Genomic DNA, 25,759 nt, shown 5'->3' on the forward strand with positions numbered 1-25,759 from the left:
AGACAGCTCGTTGAACACAACAACTGAACTCCATTTATTTCTGAACAACCCCCGACATGCCCACGAGGCATTCCAAATATGGTGTACAACACAGGGAGCCCATCCGAATATATTACATCTCCCCGTTCCTGGAATGAACTAGCTACAAACATGTAAACAATGTCAATGACTAGAGAGCTAAATACATCTAATAGTCTCTTTACAAGTCCAGACGTACTACAGGTTTAGGGGTACGCCTTGGGTAACGCCTCACAGGTGTAGATGCCACGTCAGGTGGTGACTCAGTTGTACATGTAGGAACAACAGTCTCTGAAGATTTAGGTGAGACTTCAGGTAGAGGGGTAACCTCAGGCTCAGGAAGAATGGGTTTAGAGGACACTACTGGAGTAGAGGGCAAAACAAAGCCACTCCCAGTCATAGCTGTAGCTGTAGTTGGTGGGGATGTGTGCTCCGCATCACCAGCTGCTAGAAGGTGATCAACATGTACATGACACATTCGTCCTCCAATACGTATCTGGTATGCTAGGGGACCGATTCTCAAGATCACTGTTCCTTTATCCCACTTGTGTTTTCCTCTGAAGTTACGAACTAAAACAATGTCCCCTGGAAGAAACTCACGAGTTTTTGTTCGGCCACCATCATGCTGTTGCTTTTCCTTCATCTGACGCTCCTCAACATGCTGGGCCAGATTGGGCTGAAGCAATGCCAAACGTGTGCGAGGCTTACGCTTCAAGAACAACTCAGCAGGTGTCTGCCCAGTAACCGTATGGGGCGTGTTCCTGTACGAAAACAGAAAACTTGACAGCCGTTGCTGTAGCGATTTCCCCTGATCAAACTTGCTGGTAAGTAACGCCTGCTTGAGAGTTTGAACATATCTCTCCGCCTCCCCGTTAGAAGCGGGATGATAGCGAGGGACCCGTGTATGCCGTATTCCATTACTTTTCATAAACATGTCCAGCTCACTAGAAATGAACGGTGGACCGTTATCAGAGACCATCTCCTCTGGTAATCCATGTGATGCAAATAGACCAGCCAGCATTTCAATGGTCTTGGGTGCAGTAGTGGAAGATGTAGCAATAATCTCAGGCCACTTTGAGTGTGCATCGACAACAACAAAAAAGTTCACTCCGTCTTTAACAGCATAATCCATGTGCACTCGTTGCCAAACTCTAACAGGCCATTTCCATGGGATCAAAGGTGCTGTGGCAGGCTGCTTACGAACAGACTGGCAGGCCTCACAATGGTGCACCATGTTCTCGATAGCCTGATCGAGCTTTGGCCACCACAGGTAGCTGCGTGCGAGAGACTTCATGCGACACATACCTGGGTGATCTGCGTGAAGATCATGCAGGATTTTCTCCTGAAATGCCTCTGGGATAATGACCCGCAGACCCCAGAGAACACAGTCTTGTTCCACAGACAGTTCCAATCGACGATTGAAATAAGAACGTAATTCCTCCTCCTGTGTCTGCTGTGGCCAGCCACTTTTCACATAATGAAGTACCTTGCTTAACACAGAATCCTTTCTTGTTTCCATAGCAATGTCCCTTGCCGTTACAGGTAGGTCATCCACATCACTGAAATGATAAATTTCAGTTTCCTCTGAAACTCTAGGCTTATCAACAGGAAGTCTGGACAGCCCATCCGCATTGCTGTGATCGACACCTTTACGGTAAACGACATCATACTGGTGGGATGCTAAAATTAAAGCCCACCTCTGAAGACGAGCCGCAGCTAGTGTGGGAATTGCCGACTTTGGCCCTAAGATTGTTAGGAGTGGTTTATGGTCGGTCTCCAGAATAAATCGTCGCCCATATAAAAACTGGTGGAACTTTTTAACTCCGTAAATAATGGACAGGGCTTCCTTCTCTAGCTGGGCATAATTCTTTTCACTACCAGTGAGGGTTCTTGAGGCAAAAGCAATGGGGCGCTCCTCGCCTCCTGGCATAACGTGTGAAATAACGGCTCCAATGCCATAGGGTGATGCATCACAAGCCAATTTAATTGGAAGATTGACGTCATAATGAGTTAGGACTTTCGCTGATTGCAGGAGCTCTTTTGCAGAGGTGAAGGCTTGCTCGCATTCTGGCAGCCATGACCACTCAACCCCGTCCCGCAGGAGGTTGTTTAACGGGTGCAGCAATGTTGACAAGTTCGGGAGAAATTTTCCGTAGTACTGTAACATACCCAGAAAAGATCTCAACTCGGTAACATTAGTTGGCGCAGGAGCATCCACAACAGCCCGAACTTTCTCTGGTGAAGGGTGGACACCCTCGGCATCAATGACATGACCGAGAAAACCGACCCTGTCCTCCAGGAAACTGCATTTCGACAACTTGAGAGAAATTCCGTATTTCTCAAGTCTTTCCAGCACCGCCTCTAATCTTGCTTTGTGTTCCTGGTCATTCCTTCCAGTGATCAAAATATCGTCGATATAGCAAACAACACCATCAATGCCCTTGAGAATGGTGTCAATAGTAGATTGAAATACAGCAGGTGCGCTTGCGACACCAAAAGGCAACCGATTATACTGATAGAGCCCTTTACAGGTGTTGACAGTGAGGAACTTCTTGGACTCCTCACCAAGAGGCAGTTGCTGATATGCATGCTTGAGGTCAAGTTTAGAAAACTTGGTACCACCTGCCAGAGCACTGAGCAAATCTTGAGGGTTAGGCATAGGGTATTGGTCGACGTCCAAAACTGGATTCACCGTAACTTTGTAGTCTCCACACAAACTAACACCACCATCTGCCTTAGGGACGACCACTAACGGGGCAGCCCACTCACTATGGGACACTTTTGTCACGATCCCCTCCTTTTCCATGCGATCCAACTCTGCTTCAACTGCTGGCTTTAGGGCATACGGCACGGGGCGAGCCTTATGAAACCTAGGCGTGGCCTCAGGTTGCACATTGATTCTTGCTTGAAACTCCTTGATTTTGCCCAGGCCCGTACCGAAAACACCCTTGAACCGTGCAGTCAGTTCCTGAACTAAATCAGAAGAAGAAACACTAAAAAGGTGCTCCCAGTTCAGCTTAACAACACTGAGCCAATTACGACCCAGAATAGCTGGTTTGCTCTCAACTTTTGCCACAATCAGAGGCAACTTGGCACTTTGACCCTCGTACTCAACTAGAACTTCGGTTTCACCAATTAAAGGTAACACTGTTCCAGAATAAGTCTTTAATGAGGTACTTGCATTCTTGAGTTTCAAATGTCCAAAATTCTCTTTGAACAACTTTTCAGGGATGACTGTGCGTGCAGCTCCCGTATCAACTTCCATTGGAATTTCCTTTCCGTTAACAGTGATAGTTACTGTCACTGCTTTGCTGCTGGGTTCACGAGTTGAAAAGAACCCCAATGACTCATCTTCTTGGTCATTGTCCACTGAAACTTCAACATACTTGGTTTCCTTGCACTCCTTGGACTGACAGACTCTCTTTAGGTGACCCACTTTGCCACAATTATCACACTTATACTTCTTGTATTTACAGGATTTACCATCATGTTCAGCACTGCCACAACGATGACATGCTGTTTTGGGCTTTCCTCCCTTGTTCTGTGTGAATTTCTTGTGTTTCTGTGGCTTTTTTCCAAGCTGATGAACTTCTTCAACGCAGCCCGATTCGGACGATCCAGAGCCCTTCAATTCCGACGACTTCGATTCCGCCATTTCCATCGACTGAGCGATCTCCAAAGCCTTCGCAAACGTCAAGGTTTTCTCGGTTAAAAGTTTCCGTTGAATCGCTTCCTGGCGTAGACCACATACAAAACGGTCTCTCAAGGCTTCATCTTGGAAAGTTCCGAACTCACAGTGAGTTGAAAGCTTCTTTAGTTGGGCGCCAAAGTCCGCAACTGTTTCGGAGTCGTGACGAAACCGGTTATGAAAATTGAATCGCTCGGCAATAACCAAGGGTTTCGGATGCAAATGGCCACTCAAAATATCCACAAGATCTTTATATGTCTTGGTGTCAGGTTTTTCCGGAGTCAAAAGATTCCTCAACAGTCCGTACGTTTCAGGACCTATTGCAGTGAGCAAGACAGCTACCTCGTTCTCCTTTCGCACGCCATTCGCCTTCATGAAGTTTTCAAGCCGCTCAATGTAAGCTTCAAACGACTCTTTTTGCCGGTCGAACTCTCTTAGTTGACCGATGACACTCATGGTGTTCCACAGATCCGGTCCTCGTCGCCAGATGTAATGTTTTCGGGACTAAAACATCACGAAGAAATAGACAGCTCGTTGAACACAACTGAACTCCATTTATTTCTGAACAACCCCCGACATGCCCACGAGGCATTCCAAATATGGTGTACAACACAGGGAGCCCATCCGAATATATTACAGTGACCTTCTTTTTCGAACTGGCAGGGGTCAACTTGGAAATTTCCTGGTATAATCTGCTTATATTTAACACCCCTGTCTGTCTACGCATTACAATTCAAATGCGACCCCTTCTGTGTGAAATTGTAAAAACTTTTCCCTAACGGCAAAAACATCAAAGAAGCTGTAGAGCAGCTTCGGAGCTGGACATCTTAAAAAAAGTTTGTCTCGCACATAGAATTTGAGGCGTGAACTGTCCCCGTTGAATCTACACCTGGGGACTAGACATTCCACAGCCCTGGAGGGGCATTCCAGGGCTACATGGCGATGAACGGCAACTCTAAAAAAATACAAAAAGTTGTAATGTTATTGAACACTAAACTGAGTATAAACAAAAACGTGACTATTTTATCATTACAGATTATAGACCATATGAAGGTTTCGGCCTCCATTTTCATGCAAGCGGTCAGTTACATGCAGTAATAAGTGAAGCTCATCGGGTATCACATTTACTAATTCAATATTGGTCGATGGTTTGTAAAAACATCCAAAGTTTTCACTTTTTTTGGAATAAAGATTCTGTATCTCTTCTAAGGTGTGGGCCATTGGACTATTACTGTAATAATCCACAAGCAACAACGCGCTCTGCTTCAAATATCCCAATGTTCTTCGCCTTTTTTTCCCTTTGATTCTAAGTTTGTCCAAATAAGATATCTGCTGAATTTAAGTTGTGTAATTCACGATAAGAAACACAAACAGACCTTCGACTCCGCTTTGCAACACTCGCCTTTTTTCTATTACCATAAGGAATCCGCTAAAACTGAGCACGGGCTAGAAAAGTCCAATATTTCTGGCGATTTTTGAGTGGAAATATATTTTATATTATATATTTCCTAGAAATATATTTTACTTCAACAACTAGTTTCCTCTAATCCTAGAAGGTCCTAGACATAAATATTAAATAACAAATTTAAAGCAGACATAAATATTAGATAAATAAACAAAGTTATAGGAACAATTTAAATTAAAACCTCTTAAGATGTGGCAGTACCCTTATCAGGAAAGCTTCTGGAGCTGCTGCCTTGAAGGCTGGCAGAGAGCTAGGTTAGAGGTTCCATAATCTGACTGCTCTGGGAAGGAAAGAATAAGTAAATCTCTTAATACCGGACTGAACTTGCTGGTGCATAAAATTGACTGAACTTTGCATTACATAAAGAAATTAACAAAAGTTATCTGTTTTTCAGCAATATCTAATGCAATATTAAAATCAAACCAAGATGCTGTACAATACCTCTGCTAATACTTTTGTGTCCTTGTCAAATAGCTTTCAACAAAAGCATTTGACAGGCAGTTTTAGTTATTAAACCACCTTACCACTTTTCCAACAGATTGCTGGAGTGTTTGTTGTTTTTAAGGCCATACAATTAAATGATTGTCTCAAAATAAGTCTATGATAGATATTAAAGGGGACAAAAACAAATTTAGAGAAAGTCTATAGTACTTTTATTGCTTTTCTTGTGAACCACTGTTAAATGGCAAACAAATTCAGAGAAAGTCTATAGTACTTTTATTGCTTTTTTTGTGAACCAATGTGAAATGGCCAACCCCTGTCAGCTACTCAGCACAGTCCCAAGGGTGATTACAGAGGCACCACATACTCCCCTTGTATCTGAACTGTATTATTCCTAGTATTGTCCCTGGCCATTAGATTAGTCCTGACACCATTGTGTGAAGGCTATACAATTTATTTGAAATTATTTTCTTATTATGTTTGTATTGTTTTTATTTTTTATTTCTTTTTGCTGTTATTGTTTATAGGTGGTGGAAATATACTCCCCTTGTATCTGAACTGTATTATTCCTAGTATTGTCCCTGGCCATTAGATTAGTCCTGGCACCATTGTGTGAAGGCTATACAATTTATTTGAAATTATTTTCTTATCATGTTTGTATTGTTTTTATTTCTTTTTGCTGTTATTGTTTATAGGTGGTGGAAATATAGAAATGATTAAAAATAGAAAAAGATATATAAAAAAGTGATGACTTTAGACTCCAATATTCAAACAAAAATAGAACTAAAGCAGCTGACAGAGTTTATAGAAAAAAAAATTGGAGCTTTTTCTTGTTCATTATTGTTTTTTTTTGTTGGTGTTTTTATAATTATTATAAAAACTGCATTCTATAAAAATAGTTGGAATACAAACGCGCTGGATCCGCCTTTAGGCATTACCTACATCTATATATTAAGTCAATTCTGGTAACCATAGCAACCAAAACCTTTTGTTGAAAACTTGTACTGGTATATATAAGTCTAATCTAAGAAAAAGATATATAAAAAAGTGATGACTTTAGACTCTAATATTCAAACTAAAATAGAACTAAAGCAGCTGAGAGCATTTATAGAAAAAAATGGAGCTTTTTCTTGTTCATTATTGTTTTTGTTGTTGTTATTATAATTATTATAAAAACTGCATTCTATAAAAATAGTTGGAATACAAATGCGCTGGCTCCGCCTTTAGACATTGCCTAAATCTATATATTAAGTCAATTCTGGTAACCATAGCAACCAAAACCTCTTCTTGAAGAATTGTACTGGTATATCTAAGTCTAATCTAAGCTCTTTCATCTTCCTTGTCAAACTCTTTGCCTGTCTGTACTTCTTATGCTGGTCATTAGCTCTCTTCTCTGCCTTTCTACTCTATTCTTCTATTTTTCTGCACTGTGTGACAGCCTACCTCAATCCCCGCCCATCTCATTATGTCATGCTTCCCAGTAGCACCCAGACTGAAGTGAACGGCTGCAGACCCAACAGCCATCTCCACTCTCTCCCTCCCATGCCATTTATGCTTTGGGCACCCGGCCCACACCAAAGCATTCAAAGATTCATTGGCATTCTGGGTGTAGCCAGGGAGACACCTTGCCAACAGAGCAGGATCTGTTACCTGAGTATAGATGGGCTCCAGGCACTTGATGAACACTGGGTCCAGGTGGTACTCTTTGTCTTCACAAGGAAGACCTTTCTTATATTTGCACCAAGAGTTGGGTGGGCAGAACTGGTGTCTCTCCTTGTCAGGGATTTTGGTGCAGTGATACCAGGATGCTTTTATTGCATTTTGCATCTGAGCAATGGCTGCGTCTCTATCGGTGTATTCCTCACATTCTTATTTATATTGTCCCATAATACTTTTTCTATAGCATTCTTTGTCAGTCTGCCAGACGTCCCTTTCACAGGTTTCCCATCTTTTAGCTTGTTGGAAGAAGACTGAAAGTTATATAAGGCCTTGCCCATCCGTTTCTGGACATGGCCTATGCAGTCCAGCTTGACCACTCTGTTGCAGTCAGCACTTCCACCAAGGTGACTGGATTCCCATTGCACATAGTCCTCAGACTTGAGCCACTCCTTGTACACGGTGCTTGCTCTGGACACCGACTCATACTTGTTGCATGTGTCACACACACCGTACTGGTCCCAAATAGAGTCGTAGGCCTTAGAGTCCCGGTCGCAAATCATGTACTTGTACATGAGATGGAAGGAAAGACTTTTCCCCCTTAACCTCTTGGCACATTCCTTTTCCATGCTAGGGCTAGACCTGTCAAAGCTTCCAAGACATCATGTGACTCTACCCAGACTTCAAACTCATCACTTGGAAGTGTGCTCTTCTTTATGTCACATGCGTGGCAGATATTAGATAATACTTCAAAACTAGGACTTTGCCTGTTGTAGAGGAGATCACAAACCCGACTGCATGGTTGGCTGTGAATCCCTGCCTTGACCATGTGCCATCAAAATTCACAGGAATGTCCACATTCATTGACTCACTTTCAAGTGAGCCTAGGTTTTGCATGGCTGCTTCTCTAGCCTCTTTGCAGTTGGCTTCAAGCACCTCAGCTTCAACTTTCCTCGTTCCCTAAGTTTTTGGTGTTTATACCATGTCTTTTTTGGCCATTGTTATGGGCGTGTTCAAAAGCTCACAATTAAGCTAGAGGAAGCGTACACAGAGGAAGCGTACATAATCTGTCGATTGTGTTGTTTGTCCTCAAATTCCTCAACCCAACATAAACCACTGACACTGTTTTGTGTTTGGCATAAGAGAAGTTTATTATAAAATCACTACAAACTGATAAATGAAAAACTAAAATAATAATAATAAACCTCTCTGCCACCCTTCACACAAAGCCCAGGGTGGGAGGGCGGGAAAAAATATGAGCTTGATATATAAACGTTGAAAAGAACAAAGAATTATAGAGTGAAGCTGTGAACGTGTGCTAGCAATCAAGACTAGAGATAACTGAAATACAATATGCTGGCTTGAGCAATTAATCCCTTTAAGCTAGGTGCCCAAAGGGGGGTAAATTCCTCAACCCAACATAAACCACTGACACTGTTTTGTGTTTGGCATAAGAGAAGTTTATTATAAAATCACTACAAACTGATAAATGAAAAACTAAAATAATAATAATAAACCTCTCTGCCACCAAACCACCGGCCAAACAACAAAACAGTGCAGAAGGCCTAACTACTGGCCTGAATGGAAGCACGTAGCTGGGAAGCAAGCGCCAATTTGGATTGATTACTAAATTCTAAATACAATTTGTAAGAGTCACTAGCCCAATCACCATACAACTGTACCAATTCCCCTGGTACTCCGTGGTTAAACGCCCAAGAGGCACAGCCGCGTCGAAATGAGTGACCCCGATATGAGTCAGCATGAGCAACCCCCACTGAGCAAAGCGCCAGACGAAATTCGGTAACAAAACGGGACTTCGTCAAAGCAAACGGGCCTGAATGACCAAGCAATAAAAACAGCGGTTTGCGTGCAGAAGCGGGTACCAGGCGAATCATGTTGTTATAGGCAGCGACCGGACATAATAACGAGCCTGGAATACGTAACAGAGGAATGTGTAATCGACGCTGACCGAACTGAATAGTTTTTGTATGCTTAAACGTGGCGATAAGCCCATGTTCGTTACACAAAACATCACCCCGTGTGAGATCGCGGGTAGGATTAAATGCCTTAATCGAACGCGGTACGATATTAGCTATACGCGCCATAAGAAAAAATGCAAAGAGAAATGCGCAATACAATGTAGAAGAGTGAGCATCATGTTGAAAATCTACTGTTCGCGCAACTAGCAATAAAAGGCTAGGAGTTACCGGTGGAGCCCTCTGAGGTACATGTGGTATCCTACGGGAAACTCCCCGCAGGGCTAGGGATAAACTAAAATCCTTAGTAAATGCATAGTCATAACCGGCAAAAAGATGTAATAACTTGACCCCACTTAAATAATTACGAATCGAAGGTGGTGCAATCGAACGACTTAAAAACTGTACATAAAGACAGACCGTATCTATGTCTGCTGGTAATGGAGTCAAGTCAAAATATAAGCAAAATAGAAAAAAGGCCTTAAATTGAGTCTTTAAATTACTATATGTCCCTGTGCTATAAGCAGCTTGTAATGTCTGTCGTAGATCCTTTTGCAGAGAGGCCAAAGCCGAGGAATCAGGCAAGCGTCTGTAGAAAAAACTTCCCCCGGAGAACTCCAAGAGGTAGTTTTAATCATAGATACTCCGTTGTATTCCCGCAGGAAATGACACCACCAAATAATATCCTTGCGAAATTCCGCGGTTAAATTAACGTGAAGATGATTGTATTGAACTGTTCGTAGCAGACTTAATAAGCGCGAGATAAACACCCGACTCTGACGAACACACTTTGAAACAAACACAAGTTTGCCAACTAGGGATTGTAACTCCCGTTTGCGAGCAGTTTTTCGGTTCCTCCAATCATGTAAGAGAAGCTCTAACTCCGCTAGCCGCTCAGGACTAACTGACAACGTAAATGAATTCGTGTCTACCATCACTCCCAAACACAGCATGAGCGATGAAGGCGGACAAGCTTTGGAAACAGATTAGAGCAGTCCCAGAGAGGAGAGAAGAGTCCCCAACTGCTCAAATTCGGAAGTCGCAAAGCTAGCCTCAGAAACCCCAATGAAATCATCCAAATAATTAAATAAAACTTTTCCTTGCTGTCGATGAATCCAAGCTACCGCTGAGGTGGCGCGCTGACATGCCTGAGCAGCAGAGCGTAACCCCATAGTTAAAACAGTGTCAAAGTAATAATGTCCATTCCAAATATACCCAAGTAAACGGTAATCGCCGGGATCCACAGGAAACTGCCTATACGCCTGCCGCAGATCCCTCTTATAGAGAAAACAACCCGGGCCAAACTGCACGATCGCTTCCACAATGTCATCTATAGTGGGATAACAAGTCACGAACGGATCTCCCAGAAAACTATCACACGGAATACCATCATTTACTGAACCGCCCTTAGGCCAGCTCAAGTCCACAATTACCCTACGTTCTTCAGAATCTCGCTTGGGAACCGTGTTCAACGGTGAAGTAACAAATCCACCCCTGAAGGGAGGATCCGTAAACGGCCCAGCGACACGACCAAGCGAGACTTCACGTTGTAAATGCTCTGAAACTTGAGTCGCAAAATTGAGCGCACCCCGGTGAGTGCGAGCATCAAAAATAGGAACAGTATCGCCAGTGAAACCCACCGGCCAACCAAACTCCAGGAAATCACAAATCATTTGGTCGTCATAATCGTACAACAAAGTCCTCCAAGTATTGATCTTTAGGGAACTTGGAACGGGCAGGCGAGAAACCACAAAGTTCGGGCGACCAGAACGAAAAACTTACTCATGTGCGTACAAATAAAAATCATTCGCCTGCTGAGAGTCACGAGGAAAGGCCGTGGAAAAACCACGACAGTCTAGAACACCAGCCTCCACCGGCTGAGGAAAACACACATCATGAATATAATCAGCGCCCGTGGAAAAACCACGACAGTCAGGAACTGCAGCCTTTAGCGGCTGGGAGCAAGCATCAGCATTCAAAGCACAAAACGACATATCCGGAAATGAAGCAACAGTAACGGAAGGAACGCCCCCAATGTCTTGACCAAGGGCGAAGTTTATCAGTTTTTTGATTCCCCTGAAAGCGGACAATCAGATGAATCCTCTCTATGCGATTCCTGTTTTCTCGATTGTACCCAACAAGCCGCACAAATATGTTTTACCCATTTACGTTCGCCTCGGACGTAACCATAATGATCCTTGGTATAAATGCACTTCTCGCGTTGATAATCTCTACAAAACAATGTCGGCCCTGAACTGTAAGACTGCTTTTTCGGCGGTGAAAGTAGCTGACCATGGAGGGTTCTGCTTTCGAGGTGGGAAAAGGAATCACCCCACTTCAATAAGCCACGTTCGATTTCAAGCAAAACCGCTCCATGGAAGGCAAGCACCGCCTCCCATTCGTATAGCTGTGCGTGGTACATCAGCGTTACCAAATGTTTGTGTCGTTTGGCGCGCTCGAACGAACTGATCTCTCGTAATTGTAGAATCTGTGCATACCCCGCCACGAATTCTGCCATGGTAAGACGTTCGTAAGTAATCTCCTGACTAGCACGAGTCAAGGAAAGAAAACGTTGCGGCCACAACTGTTTAACTACAACTTCTGAAGTTGGACGGTCTTCCTTGCCAGACTTCAACTTACCAGCTTTATTTGGCTTCCGTAACGGAGAGGAAGCCAGCGCACCCATATCAGCTTCCTCATCGGACTCACTGGATGCAATGGGCAGAACATGAGCCACACGTCGATCCGCCGCGTCGGCCAAGTCATCCATGGCTCTAAGCTCGGGCAAAGTAACTGTCGTCGTACGGCGCGGCGATACATCTTTAGAAGATCGCGACGACGAAGCAATGTCGGAGGGCGGCAAGGAATGGGACTGACGACTGCTAGCATGATCGGCCTTCAAACTTTGAACCTCGGCCGTGAGAGTTTGAACAGCGGCGGCGAGCGAATTCAACAGTTCGTCGTTCCGTGTAGTAGAATTGCCCCGAATTTCGGGAACGCCCCCAGGACCGTCACAATGTTTCCCTGGCACGCCAAAATCATGATCATTAACTGGCTTCTTGCAGCCTGGACATTTCTTTTCTCGCGGCATCGTAACAGTGGAAAAAACAATATGAGCTTGATATATAAACGTTGAAAAGAACAAAGAATTATAGAGTGAAGCTGTGAACGTGTGCTAGCAATCAAGACTAGAGATAACTGAAATACAATATGCTGGCTTGAGCAATTAATCCCTTTAAGCTAGGTGCCCAAAGGGGGGTAGAGCAGTCGCTTCACCAATGTGCTCTCCGGTAGGCAAGAACTCCTTCATGTTTCAATCATGGCAATTAACAAACAAACTGCTGCACATTCCATGCCTACTAGTGGTCATCCCTTTTAGTTCAAAGTTACCTTGGGAGAAGTTAGATCAATATTAGGAACACAAGCTTAATCCATTGACAAGTGAAGATGTTACAGGTGATATTATATAAGAAAGCATTTTTACTTACCAGCATTGCATGTGGTGTTAGCATATAATCGCTTGGCAAAGTTGAGATGACTGCATCGAAACAAAGCGATATCCAGTGGCAGATTCACCTTCAGCTTCAAAAGCATTTAGGCTATTGTCAAAAGATAAATCTTCAAGAACATCTTGAAGCTTCTGAGCGGAAGCACTTGGCTGAGGAGGAGGAAATTGCTCGCTCACAACATTGTCATCACTGACGAACGCGATCTCAGTAAAGTGGCGTAATTCTCGTTTATCTTGAGCTTCATTGTCTTGTTTCTTAGCTCCTTTGGACTTTGATTTTCTCTTTCTTGTGTAAGTCTGGACTACAGACTTTTTGTAGCCATGTTTTGAGCCGTTTGGCATGATTTAGAAGCGTATAATTTTCGCGTGTCAAGTGCAAATAAAGCAAATTTCAGATTTGAGACTTAGACGCGCTGAAAGAGCAACAAGGCCTCTAAAACTAGCTTTGGAATAGCCGGAATGGACATCAAAGGATTGGATTGTTCTGGATTTGAAACCAATCATTTTATTTTATGCTGGGGGTCGCTTTGTGCTGATAAAGGGTGCAATCCAAAAGAAAGCTCTCTTGTTGCCATGTCAATGGGTAACTCCACCATCAACACCATTTTCTACTTGTTTGCCCTAGCATCTGATAAATCCATGGCAGATATGCGCATTGAAGTGGCCTCAAGTACTTAGTCTTCCTTTTAGAGGGAGAAAACGAGAACTACCGAGTTATTCTTTATGATCACCAAAACCTGAAACCATCAGGCTCTTGCCAAAACCTGTGGGTTGTCAAATGAAGCAGCGAAACTTTAATACTCCTCTCTCTCCACACTCTGCAGAGTATACAACTTCTCCTCCTTCGATCTTTGTGTTGACTCTCTGTATTTAAGTTCAGGACATTTTTTCAGCCCTCCAGCCTATTCGAAGCTTGCCAATGTATGTGTGAGGCCAGAAATCGTGCTGTGGGCAACAACAAGTCAGCAAATGAGGCATCAATAATTAAACTTACTATGTCTTAAAATGATGTGATTTCTGCTTGAAACAGGTGCTCCTTAAAGAATGTCGCTTTCACCTTTCCCCATAGAGCGAAATTTACACTAAAAGGTCTTTGTATTTCGACCAATGGGAGACACTTTTTTAGCAGTAAAACCTTTTTTGAGTTGTCTTTGGTGATTTTATAATCCTGGCCAATCAAAGCCTAGGATTTCTATTTATTTATTATGAAAGTTGCTTGTTTTGCATTCTGTGGCTGATTAGTGCCTACTTCTTACGCGGAAGATTACCTAACATATATCTTAATATGTTGTTAAATGAGGAAAATATCTAATAAGAGTTCTGTTTACGTTAACTAACTCTCGAAATGCACTATATGCTAATATTTTGTTCTATCTAATGTATAAATGCTGATAGTAATAGATATAATATATAAAATGGTATTTCTTGTAGAAAAATTTGGTAAGCAAATATTAATTTGTTAAAAGTAACTGAATATTATATGTAAATGTAATTATTTCATCATTGTACCAATGATGATATTATTATAGGCATGTATATATCATAGGCATGTATTTTGTATCTTTAATCATGTAAAATGTACATTAATTGCAATTCCAGCTATTGAATTGTTATATTATTGCAATTACCGTTGAATCATAGGCACGTATTTGAAAATGGCCTATCTTCACAATAATCATGTAACTTTAATTTAGAGTTCAGCAATTAGATTCTTACCAATATAACACTTATTCCATCAAAGTATCTTTTCTTACTACGCATGTGTTGTATTGATGTTAAGATTTTGAAGAGGGTTCTAGGCTTTAATTTATTGTATCCTGCTAAACTTGCATCCACATGATATCCGTATGAGATCCATATGATAAATTTTCATTGGCTGTAGGTCGACACATTTCTTGTATCTCTTGTATTTTTATAATTCCGCATGACACATGTCCAGTCTTTCAAAGAAGGGTAACATAAAACTCTTTTCCAAACACTTGGAACTTCTTCAGTGTTTTAGTGACAGTATAACAACAACATATTTTATTAGCACCCTCTATTATACAGATATTACTTATTAAATAAGAAAAGGAGAAAAATAAATATAATTTTTATAATTGGGCACCAGCCGCATTAAGAAATAGCATAGCTAATCGAGCTTAAGCGGCTAGGTCAAGCGGAAAATTGCATGGGTAAGCAACATGATACATCAATATAATATCAATACAAACAGAAACGAAAAACAGACGACAATAGATGCACGCACAAGAACAAAACACGCACAAGCAAGGGGAGGTCGAGGGTGGATGACAGGCTGTGCTGGCTGGCTGACATGTGGTGCAGGCAAAGCCTGTGTAGGATGAGTTGACTGGGTTGTGCTGGCTTGGTCGGAACAGGCAAGGTTGTATGGATGGTATATGGATTCTGGTGCATCGAAACAAATATAGACAACCAATATGCAACTTGCCCAGCAGCATGTAAAGCTGAACCTGGACCCAGCTTGAAAGGGTGTCAGCTTGTCATTGATATCTTTCAGTGCAGTTACGATATCAGTATTTTCGTTGCTTGTAGATAGTATCATAGATGGTGCTGGTGGATGGCTGCTCGTTGTACTGTGAAGGAGCTTGCTGATTTGTTCTCCCTCCTGAATGATCCCAGCAGTGGATGCTGCTTTTGACAAACCATTTTCAATTTCTGGTAAGCTTTATAGCTACTCTAGCTTAGATTGAAGCTCTGTTTCCTGTTGGTTAAAAAAAACAATTAGTGTGGCGCCTGGCTCACGTTGTTGATGTAGCCGAGCACTACCTTGCTGTCTGCCCAGTAATAGTCCTGGTCGATGTGATATTCTAACTCTCCGTGTATCTGATGACTTGCTCTCACAGAGCAAACAGCGGCGGTAAGCTATAGACGTGGAATGGGTTTTAGGGGGGCGACTCTGGACTTGCCCATCACTAAAGCGCAGTGTATACGATTCTTCTCGTCGACCATGCGTAAATAGCTGCACTGGCCGTAGCCTTTGACACTTGCATCTGAGAAGTTGTGGAGGTCTGTCTTTACGACGCGACCAAACGCTGTAGCTGCATCAACTTGGCCCTCCACCTTTCCCATTTGGCTTTCATATCATCAGATATGGGCTCGTCCCAGCCCAAGCCTTCTCTACACAAGTAGTCGTCGGCCATGGCTTAAAGTGCGAAATTTGCACAACGCGGGGATGACGTGGCTCCAAACAAGTCATTCTATACTCTTGCGGCTCCTTGCTTGTATCGCCGTCTGGCCACCAGAGAAAGCGCAGCAGAACTCTGTGTTCTTCGTTGACCTTCACTTGGTGAAACATTCCCTCTATATCACAAGAAAAGGCTACTTGTTCTTGGCGAAATCTGCTTAACACACCTACCAGGTTGTTCGTTAGGTCCGGTCCCTGGAGCAAGTTCTTATTGAGGGATTGGTCCTGGTAAACTGCCCCGCAGTCAAATTCAGAGCGAAACTTTCCTATCTTGGGATGGTACAAACCGTGATGTGGGATGAACCACGTTGTGCTTCGCCTTTGTCTTGCTATTGGCTCCGTCTCAATGACTGGTACTAATTCTGCATATCCGTTGTTGATTATGATATTCATAAACTGGATGTAATCTTCGCAGTACTGCTTTCTGTTAGCAGCCTCGAATCTCTTCTTGAGCTGGTTAAGGCGGCTTAGAGCTGCATTTCTGTTGTTCTGGAGTGTCACATGTTCGTCTCTAAGAAGGAGAGGGAGCTCGTAGTATCCGTCTTCGGTTCGATGGAGGGTAGCCTGCGTAGCGGCTCAGGGAGAGGGGAGAGGGGAAAGGATAGGGGACTAGGGCCGAGAGGGAGAAAAGGGAGCCTGCCAGAAGTCTAATTGTTCGGGCTCTATTCTACGTGCACTGAGAGAACGTAGAATGCTATTAGCTGAGACGGGTGAAACGTACAAGTTCTCAATCAACGCATCACGTTGTTCACAAATTCGACATGATGGCAGACAGTGTTTTGTTTTTAAAGTGTTAAGCAGTAGTTTCGTCTCATTTCAAAGAGGTCAAGGGAGCTAATTTTTCTTTCAAAGAGGAGTAAGTGAGATGCCTCTCTCAGCTGTTCAACAAGAACGATGTTTTGGCGATAATGCCAACGGGCTTTGGCAAAAGCTTGATATTCCAATCCCCAGTGTTGCTTGAAGGGGCGAAAACGAAACACAAGTAGTTTGTTCTTGTTGTTTTTCCTTTAAAGAGCATCATTGCTGATCAGTTGGTCGAGTTGAACCCGATGGGAATATCAACTTGTGCTATTCAAGCAAATACTCTGTTGCCTTCGGATCCGCGGAGAGTGTTCTGGAGGCGACGTTTGCAAAGAAACTCAAGCAGCCTTCAACACACCAATCTAGTGGCCTGCGTTGTGTAGACATGGGGAACAAAAAGGTTAGATTTATTTTTATTAAACTCGAGTCAAGGCATTTGCGTTTTGCTAACGTCGCCTTGAAGGTCGAAGGCTGCATGGAGGTTGTTTGCAAATGTTTGCAGAGTATTTCCCTTCCTCGATCTCGAAATAATCTTAGGGATATTATCCGACTAGGCTGATATTCCCATCGAGTCCAACTCGACCAACTGATCAGCAATGATGCTCTTCAAAAAACAACAACAACAAATGACTTGTACATTATACATTTTTTATTTGCATTTCCTTATTTTTTTACAGTTAAGTTAATTACATGTACATATTTTGTCTATATTTAATAAACATTAATTATTATTGTTTTCTTCTTGCCGCTACAATCTCCCTTTCCTCCTAATTCGTCCACTGCTGTCTTAAATGTCTTCCCAAAATTATTGAGTTTCCTTGAACAGGGAGGACACATGACTTGGGAATTGGGTATATTCGAAGAAACCGAAATCCCAATTGACTTCAATTCGTTGGCGGTAATTGACTATTATGCCTCTTACTCTTTTTAAACAGATTTACATAAGACTGTTTCTTAATTTGACTGCCGTATTGGATTATCAATATTTTTTCGCACAATCCACAGCACACATTAGGCAAATGTTAGATTTATTCTGCCGTCTTTTTCTAGAGATTGGGATAATATTCTCCTTCGCAGAATCGGACATTTCCCACTAGCGCGCGAAAAAGTGTAACATTTTATTTTGAAATTCGCACGTGTTTCGAACGAATCAAAACAAAGGCTATGATTGGTTTATTTTTGACAGCTGACGCGCGCGCTTGATGCTTTTGACGAGGGGTGTTTAGAGCTCAAGCAATAGACTTCTGGCAGGCTTTCCTCCCTCTCGGCCCCAGTCCCCTCTCCCTGAGCCGCTATGCAGGCAACGTCCAAGAATACGTCTGAGGGGCTTGCCGGTCCAACTATACACCACCCGAGAAGAGTTGCACGGAATAGGGGTCGTCACTCTTTCCAGCTATAACTTCTTTAGGCTTTATCGCCTTTGGACAATTGGACCCCATAAGAATTCCAACGTTGAGGCTATCGTCGAGCGGTGGTATCTTGCTGCTGATTCTTTTCAGATGCTGCCACCTCGTTGGTATCTGGTCCTTTCTTGAGGGGATGATGTCTCTAGCGTATGCTTTCGTTAGCTCAACCCTTGCGGGTCTGTCGGGCCGCTCCGAACTTAATTACGTTTGTTTTGATTGCAGATTAATTAACTGTTTGAGGGTGAGATCAACGCTGTGTGTTTGTTCGTTTAAATTTAGGTGTATACGTCGGAATAAAGGGAGGGCTGTTAGAATCTAGCTTTTGATTGACAATACTGCCCTTTTCGGACTTGCTTTCTTCGTCGAGGATTTGCTTACAAGCACTTTGCCTTTGCGAGCGCTTATTTCTTTTCTAGCTGAAGGCGCTTTAGTTCCCTTTTCTTTTCAAAGAACTCATCTCGATTTTGGTTGGGCTTCCGCCGCCACAGCGTCGACTCTAGCCATTGATACGGAATAAAGTGAGGACCTATTAGAAGATTGTGAGCTATGTTTTGACCCGCCAGAGTTCTTACTTACTCATGAGGAAACCACCCCTTAAAATTGGGATACACAGGATCTGGTATCTCAGATGTGTCCATCACATTGATACATGCTGGGGGATTGCGACTGTAGCCCATGTGCATCTTTCTCAAATTTTTCTGCTGATTTGTGGTGCTTCCTTGCTTGTCGCAGGTATCTGAGGTAACTTCCATAAGGGGTAGTATTTGATGCTGCTGCTGATGACGCTATTCTCTCAGACAGAACAATATCCATGCCCTTTACTCATCCATCAGCATATCGTAGAACTTAAGGAATAGCACCAAGCTTATGTGGAGTCCTGGTGGGCAGATATGTAGAAAATTAGATTTGAATGTACATAACTTTCACCAATATTATATAATTGCTTACAGCTTTTCTATTTTTTGTGGCAAAGGTGTTTACAGTGTAATGTTTAACCAAATACCAGATTATTGAGATCTTCTATAGCGCTCAGGGATTACTTTGAAATAGCCCTTTGCCTTTTTTATAATTGCTATAGAGTGAGCTGAATAGGGAGTTACGGTTTTGGCCGTTTGATAACCAAAAAATAGAACAATTATCTGTTTGTCAAGGTAAGTCATGTTTGGATGGGGTCTACCTGAACTCAAAGTAAATTGAGTGGTGTTGCAAAAAATCATAACTGTCAAAGTTTTTGTCGTAACTATAGCAAACCAAATATCATTGGAAAGGTTATGAGATGATGATTCTGATTTTATATATTATTGCCTGAAATATGTAAATGTAATTTGATACCAGGCTTTCAAAGAGACCACATGCTGAGTAATAATAGTTTTTATTCAAGAAAAAATAACTTCTTGCAGATTGAATGGAATTTCGATTTTTCTTCATTGTACTATTGCTAGAACACTAATAATTAAAATGAGTTGAGGAAATTTTGAAATTCCAAAAACAATAAGCCAATAGAAGTAATTTAAATTTGCATAATAGGAAAATGAACTTCATCAGTCCATAACTTTCTTTTTAAAAATTTAAGAGGACATCCCTCAACTCATTTTAATCAACTCAGTTATATCTATCATTGCTGGAAATTTGAGGTCAATTGAACAAATTCTTGAAGAGATATCTTTTCTTGAAGCATCTGGGCGGCGTGCCTCTTCTTCTTTGCTTTTTCAGACACTTGCCTGTCTGCCTTCCGCACCCGCCTTCTGTCCTTAAGAAGGGATCCCTGCTTTGTATGGCTGCCAGCAGGGATCAAAAGACTCTCGATCACTTTCTCCCTACTAGCAGCCCCCCCCCCATGAAAATGGCAGACAGCAGATGCTGCTGCAAATCGCACCACCTTCGGTCCATGGTGCTTGTGTTTTGGGCTTCTGGCCCAAACCGAGGAATTAATACATTCGTTAGGGTTCTGTGTCTTTCAACAAACACATCTCTTCAGTAAATCAGTCTCACTCAAGCTCATGTATACTGGCCGCAGTACCTCCAGGTAAGCAATCTGCTAAGTCGTAACTGGGGGTACATGGCTTCGTCCTGTTGGAACTTACACCAGGAATTTGCCCTTTTTGGGCAGTAGCGATGCTGTTTTTGAAGATCTGGCACCCCAATATTGTGGTGTAGAGATGCAATTATATTCTTTTTCATCGCATATACTGCCACATCAATATCTCTTTATGAGGGATTGGTATCTTGAACAGTGTTCTGGCGAATTTTCAGGCCATACTCCTTTTGGAGTTTTTTTTTATCTTGGCCTCTGTGAGGCGGCCACGCCCACCGATCGTATGGCCATCATCTAGCTTGCCTTTTTTCATACTCTTCAACTGAAGCAACCGCTTTCCCATCCTTTTTTGCACGTGCCCACACAGTCCAATTTTTCCACCCTATAATCATCGTAGATGTGTTGAACAGAGTTTGAGGTTTACTGTCCCCATGTCCTCATGTTGTAGCGTTCCATGGATCTACTCCAGAGCACAACAGCACCCTCTGCCTCCATGGCAGGAGAACTTCCGACAAAGTTTATGTCACATGCACCTGAAGCCACATGTTCTAGTCTCCAATCCTCAAACTTTCCATCATCAGAAATTTTGCCTCTGTTTATGGTAAATGGTCTGCCATTGTTTGGAGAGAACATGGTAGTCTAGGACCTCTCCGGTGTCTATAGAGATAGCAAAAACAACTCCAGTGAGCGATGTGAAGCCTCTCTTGGCGCAGCTTTACAGCTTCTCCGACATCCTCACAGGACGTGTATAAAGTCATCAACGAATATGTTGCGCTTGACTACGGCGGCGGCGTCTGGCCATTGCTCCTTGTTGTCTTCAGCTGTACGCTGGACGGCAAAGTTCGCTTCACATGGCAACGACTTATCTCCGAACATGAGGCAATTCATCTCATAAACATCAGGCGGCTTGTCCGTCTCTAGATCTCGCCAAGGATAGCGGTGGTACTTGCGGTCCTCTGTACGCAAGCGCACATGACAAAACATGTCTGACACATCACCCGCGAGCGCTACAGGTCGTTCACGGAAACGCATCAAAACGCCTGGTAGATCGTTATGTAGACTAGGCCCTGCTTCTAGACAGTAGTTGAGACAGATCCCATTGTGCACTGCGGCTGAATCAAACACGACTCTTGGAAGAGGCTTGTGTGGCGACAACACCTGTGTGATGGGGTAGCAGCCATTGCTCTGTATCCTTCTCGACCTCACTTTTGACTTGTTTTCTTGTCGGGGAGCAATTCTTTCATCTTGTTTATGTTCCTCGTGCAATTGGACCTGACGACTTTTCTCTTCGCTCGGCAATTCTCCACATTCGACCGGGTTTCTGGCATTCTGGCTACTCCAATATTCTTCAATAGATCCGGCTCGGAAGGACCAACTTGATATGGACGACGACGACTGTTAAGGGACTGTATTTTTAATGCTAAACGAAGAAAAAACGGCAAACTCGTTGCAGTTCGTGGCGGACAAAACCGAACTGTACAAATTACAAAGCAACCCCTATCCCTAGTCCCGCGCGGTTCGGACACAGGGCTCCCGCGCTTACATAAGAAAAAAATGCAAAATCAACATATGGAATCGTTCAAAACAGGCTCCACTTAGGATAGCGCTGCTCGTGGCAAACGGGACATCGTGCTTTGTATCTCCACAATCTTATTGCTCGTATTGCTCGTTGCTCGTTTATTTCAACCGTTTGCAGTTCTTTTACAACTGAATTACCGGTAGGGTCAGCTAACTACAAAATACATTACACCATACATAATTCATAATAACATTAAATCCCCAGCAAATTGCGCTGAGACGAATTTGGAAAAACGGTCCGTGCGACCCGGAACCACACTATGTGAGCGCTTAGATCTTAGGGAGTATGGCGAGTTGGAGGATATAAGTCTGCTTGACACTAGGGGGTATAAGACGCTCCCCTGTTTGATATTGCTTATGAATTTTCTGCACACATTGTGACGCCGCGCCTCTAAAGAAGACAAGCATGCGCGTTCGAGGGCGTCCTCGTAGCTAAGGCCACTACCGAAAATTATTCCTAGAGATCTTTTTTGAATTCTTTCTAAGGCAGCACATAGGTATTGCGGAAGGTTGGAAAAGACAACGCAGGCATACTCTAAGATGGACCTTATAAGAGAACAGTACACAGACACTAAATCCCTTTCTGAGACACCACATGATTTTAGTTTTCTGAGTGCATAGAGACGACGGTTTGACTTTTTGATCACATAGTCACAGTGCGATGACCAACTAAGGTCCGAAGAGATATACACACCGAGAAGCTTGAAACTGGTGACTGACTCAATAACGGAACCGCCGACCGCTATTGGTTGGCACTGAGAACTATTGTACTGTAAAAAATCAACCCGCATCTCCTTGCACTTACTAGGATTTAACAGCATGTTATTATTTTGTGCGAAATTGTTGACATTATTTACCATATGTCTCATGACAGATGGAGCGTTGCGAGGAATTATTTCTAGAATAGATAAGTCATCAACGTATTTCACCCTAGGACCCCAGGCGCGCACTAGATCATCTACCATAACTGCAAATAAAATGGGGCTCAATTTGGTTCCCTGAGGAATTCCACCATTTGGGGATTTACAAGCTGATGACGAGTTAGCAATTTGGACACTCTGTGACCTGCCTTGAAGAAAAGCGGCAACCCACCTGACTAAGGAGGGGTGTAACCCATAGCTAGAAAGCTTACTTAGCAAGATACGATGATCAATAATATCAAAGCCCTTTTTGAAGTCTGCAAAAAAGAATCTTAGCGAACAGTTGCCATTATCCAGCGCTTCTAATGCGAGATGTAATAAATAGACTAACGCTTGAGAAGTTGATCTACCTGCAAGGGCGAACTGTTTGGGGTCAAGTTTACTAGTTAATGAGGGCGTAATCCGGGACAAGGTGAAACTTTCCATTATTTTAGCAACTTGACTTGTTAAAGAAACTGGTCTAATGTCTTTTTCTACAGACTTAGCGGGTTTCTGCTTGGGAAGGGGTTTTACAATTGCACTTTTCAGCAGGGAAGGGAGCGATCCCTCAACCAATGACGCGTTGTAAATGTCACTAACAACGGGACCAAGCTCATGAGCAAACTCCTTTAAGATTATGTTCGGGAGACCGTCCGGGCCAGGGGCTTTTTTACTTTGATCCCGCGGAGCGCTAATTCTGCTTCCCATGGCGTTGCGAGCAGGTCTGGAGATACAGAATCCACAATAATTTCTTTAACATCCGACTGTGCCAGGGGGGTGAAACCCGAGGTGAGACTTACAAAAAAGTCATTGATCTTGTCACACAGGGAGTCAACGGAGTCAATAATCAGACCATCAACCAGTTGGAGGTACCACTGCCCAGAATCATCAGAAACTCCAGAAAGATTCTTTATCTCCTTCCACCACTTCCCTACACTGGACTCCTTAAGATTTTTGACCTTGCTATAATAAAAGGACTTTTTGGCAGATGAAATAGCCTTTTGAACTTTATTCCTCCACATTTTGAATGCTGGAGAGTCCTTTCCATACCGCACAAGGGCATGCTGTCTTCGGGCGACAAGGGATTTTATTTTTGTCTAAATCCAAGGCTTGTCCGTGGAATGGACGCGGAACGTCTTGAGTGGCAGGAATTGGTTGATCGCATCTGACAGGATCTGATAGAAAAGATCGAACTTTTCCTTGCAATTGTCGAGACAATATACCTCATCCCAAGAAAATGATGTAATCCAACTTCCAAACCCCCGCAGGGCGCTGTCCCTCGTGTCTCTTTTAGTTATCGTGCATTTGACACCCTTTTGACTTGGCGGGGCTTGTTGAATAAGAACGCCGTAATGATCGCTGCGGCCAATTTTTGGGAGCTGTTTGGGAACTTGGAGGCATTTAGGATTGTTAGTCAGGCACCAATCCAGTGTCCCAGTATCGCGGGTTAAGACATTCACAGTTTGGGTGAGGCCGGCGGATCTCTTGAACGGCACAGGTGAAATTTTTGTCGATGTAGGATTAAAGTCACCAGTCACACAAACCAAAGCTTCAGGGTGAGACCGCAAAAAACGGTCAACAGTCTCCTGAACATGTGAATACAACATGTTATTATCCTCCGCAGATGCATGAGGAGGGTGATATATGACTCCTATGAGAATGGTGGACACCGATCTAGGAAGCCGGAATGGTTTGACGTGGATCCACATTGTCTCCGAAACAGCACCTGAGAGTTCAGCCTCCGACAACCGTACACAGGGTATAACGGATTTAATATAGGCTGCTATTCCACCAGCGTGAGATGGGCGATCTTTCCGAAAGAGTGTAAAATCCTTCAGGGACACTTGGGAATCAGAGATCTCATCAGACAGCCACGTTTCCGTAATGCAGGCAATATCAACGCCGTTATGCTCCATTACGCACTCGAGTTCATCCACTTTTGGGGCTAAGGAGCGAAGATTACAAATCATGATGTTGGGTATAGACGGTTTAGCCGGTGCAATTCGCGAGTAGTCGATGCCAACTCCAGTTTGACTAGGGGGCGCCGCAGATGTCTCAGACAAAGGCGGGATTTTTTTTACAATTAGAATCGTTCTGTTCCGTGAGTTTGAAGTTTTCGATTTGCCCTTGTGTCTTCGTGGTAGGACCTGACATGTAATACTTTTCCAAAGCCGGAACGATAAAAGTGCCTGACACTTGAGCATACAACAATGGCTGATAGTGTGTTTGCATGCTAATGACCGGGTGTGTAAAATTATTTTTGTTTTTCTCTTTACCTCATTTCTTTTCCCTCCATTCTCATTTACGCTGTCTCCGCCTCAGCCTGACAGCAGCAAATATTGAAACATTAGTTTCGAAACTCAGCGATGAACTACCATTTAGTAAAACTTTAATCTTCTCATTTGTGCCGACAGTTTTTGCATCCAAAATAACGTGTCATTTTACAATGAAAGCGATAATTTCACGTTAAACGTAATAAGACCAAATTGCATTTTCGAGAAAACTTTCTCGTTTTCTTTTTTTTCTTATTGTAACTCTTTTCTTTTCATGTGCCAAGTATTTAAAACAGTAACTTTTTGAATGATGAGGATGAAGGTCAGTGCTTTATCTTGCTCTATTCTCCTGCTTCGTCAGCTAGGGTGTCATCGTATGCACACTTTTTTATAGGAACGTCTAGTTTTCAGTTAAGACCGGGCCGTAGGTTCCTTTGGAGCATTTTGAGGCTTAAAATGATGTTTTTAGATTTTGTTTTATATAAAAATATAATACTTTTTTTTCGCTGTCTATATCACATTCTGGATTTTAGACATTGTTTTCAGATGACTGTATAGAGACGGGCAAGAGGAAAAGGGACCCAGAGCATAAAATAAGAAGAAATGGGAGGAAGTTGTTTTTCCTGTAGAGAGCATTGTTTGTTGAGGAAAAGATAAAAATTATTCATACTTAATATAACAGTATCCTACGTTGAAATTGCCCTATCCAGCTCGAATAGCTTTCCTCACACGGAAGATATCAAGGTAGTCATCAAGTTGGTTTAAGACTTCAAGGAGTTTTTAATGTGATTTAGTTTTGAATGCTTTTTT

The 25,759-nt window shown here is 42.9% G+C and overlaps 2 protein-coding genes across 4 annotated transcripts; both read right to left on the reverse strand.

Annotated features, from left to right (window-relative positions):
• Nucleotides 1-199: 199 nt before the first annotated feature.
• Nucleotides 200-7,897, reverse strand: LOC116613530 (uncharacterized protein K02A2.6-like). Its single transcript, XM_048727954.1, has 3 exons — nt 7,505-7,897; nt 7,056-7,385; nt 200-4,210 (listed from the first exon to the last, which is right to left on the reverse strand). Exons 1-3 carry the CDS (start codon nt 7,895-7,897, stop codon nt 200-202), a joined length of 4,734 nt encoding a protein of 1,577 aa, XP_048583911.1.
• Nucleotides 7,898-8,661: 764 nt separating this feature from the next.
• Nucleotides 8,662-12,479, reverse strand: LOC116613531 (espin-like protein). Of its 3 annotated transcripts, none has more exons than XM_048727366.1 (2): nt 11,885-12,479; nt 8,662-9,822 (listed from the first exon to the last, which is right to left on the reverse strand). In XM_048727366.1, exons 1-2 carry the CDS (start codon nt 12,333-12,335, stop codon nt 8,834-8,836), a joined length of 1,440 nt encoding a protein of 479 aa, XP_048583323.1. In that variant the 5' UTR covers nt 12,336-12,479; the 3' UTR covers nt 8,662-8,833. The 3 variants fall into 3 exon arrangements, with proteins under 3 accessions (XP_048583323.1, XP_032229976.1, XP_032229974.2); XM_032374085.2 differs by lacking the exon at nt 11,885-12,479 and adding an exon at nt 10,460-10,733; XM_032374083.2 differs by lacking the exon at nt 8,662-9,822 and adding an exon at nt 10,747-11,755.
• Nucleotides 12,480-25,759: the final 13,280 nt, after the last annotated feature.

This window comes from Nematostella vectensis, chromosome 5, assembly GCF_932526225.1.
Source record: "Nematostella vectensis chromosome 5, jaNemVect1.1, whole genome shotgun sequence".
NCBI classification, from domain to species: Eukaryota; Metazoa; Cnidaria; class Anthozoa; order Actiniaria; family Edwardsiidae; genus Nematostella; species Nematostella vectensis.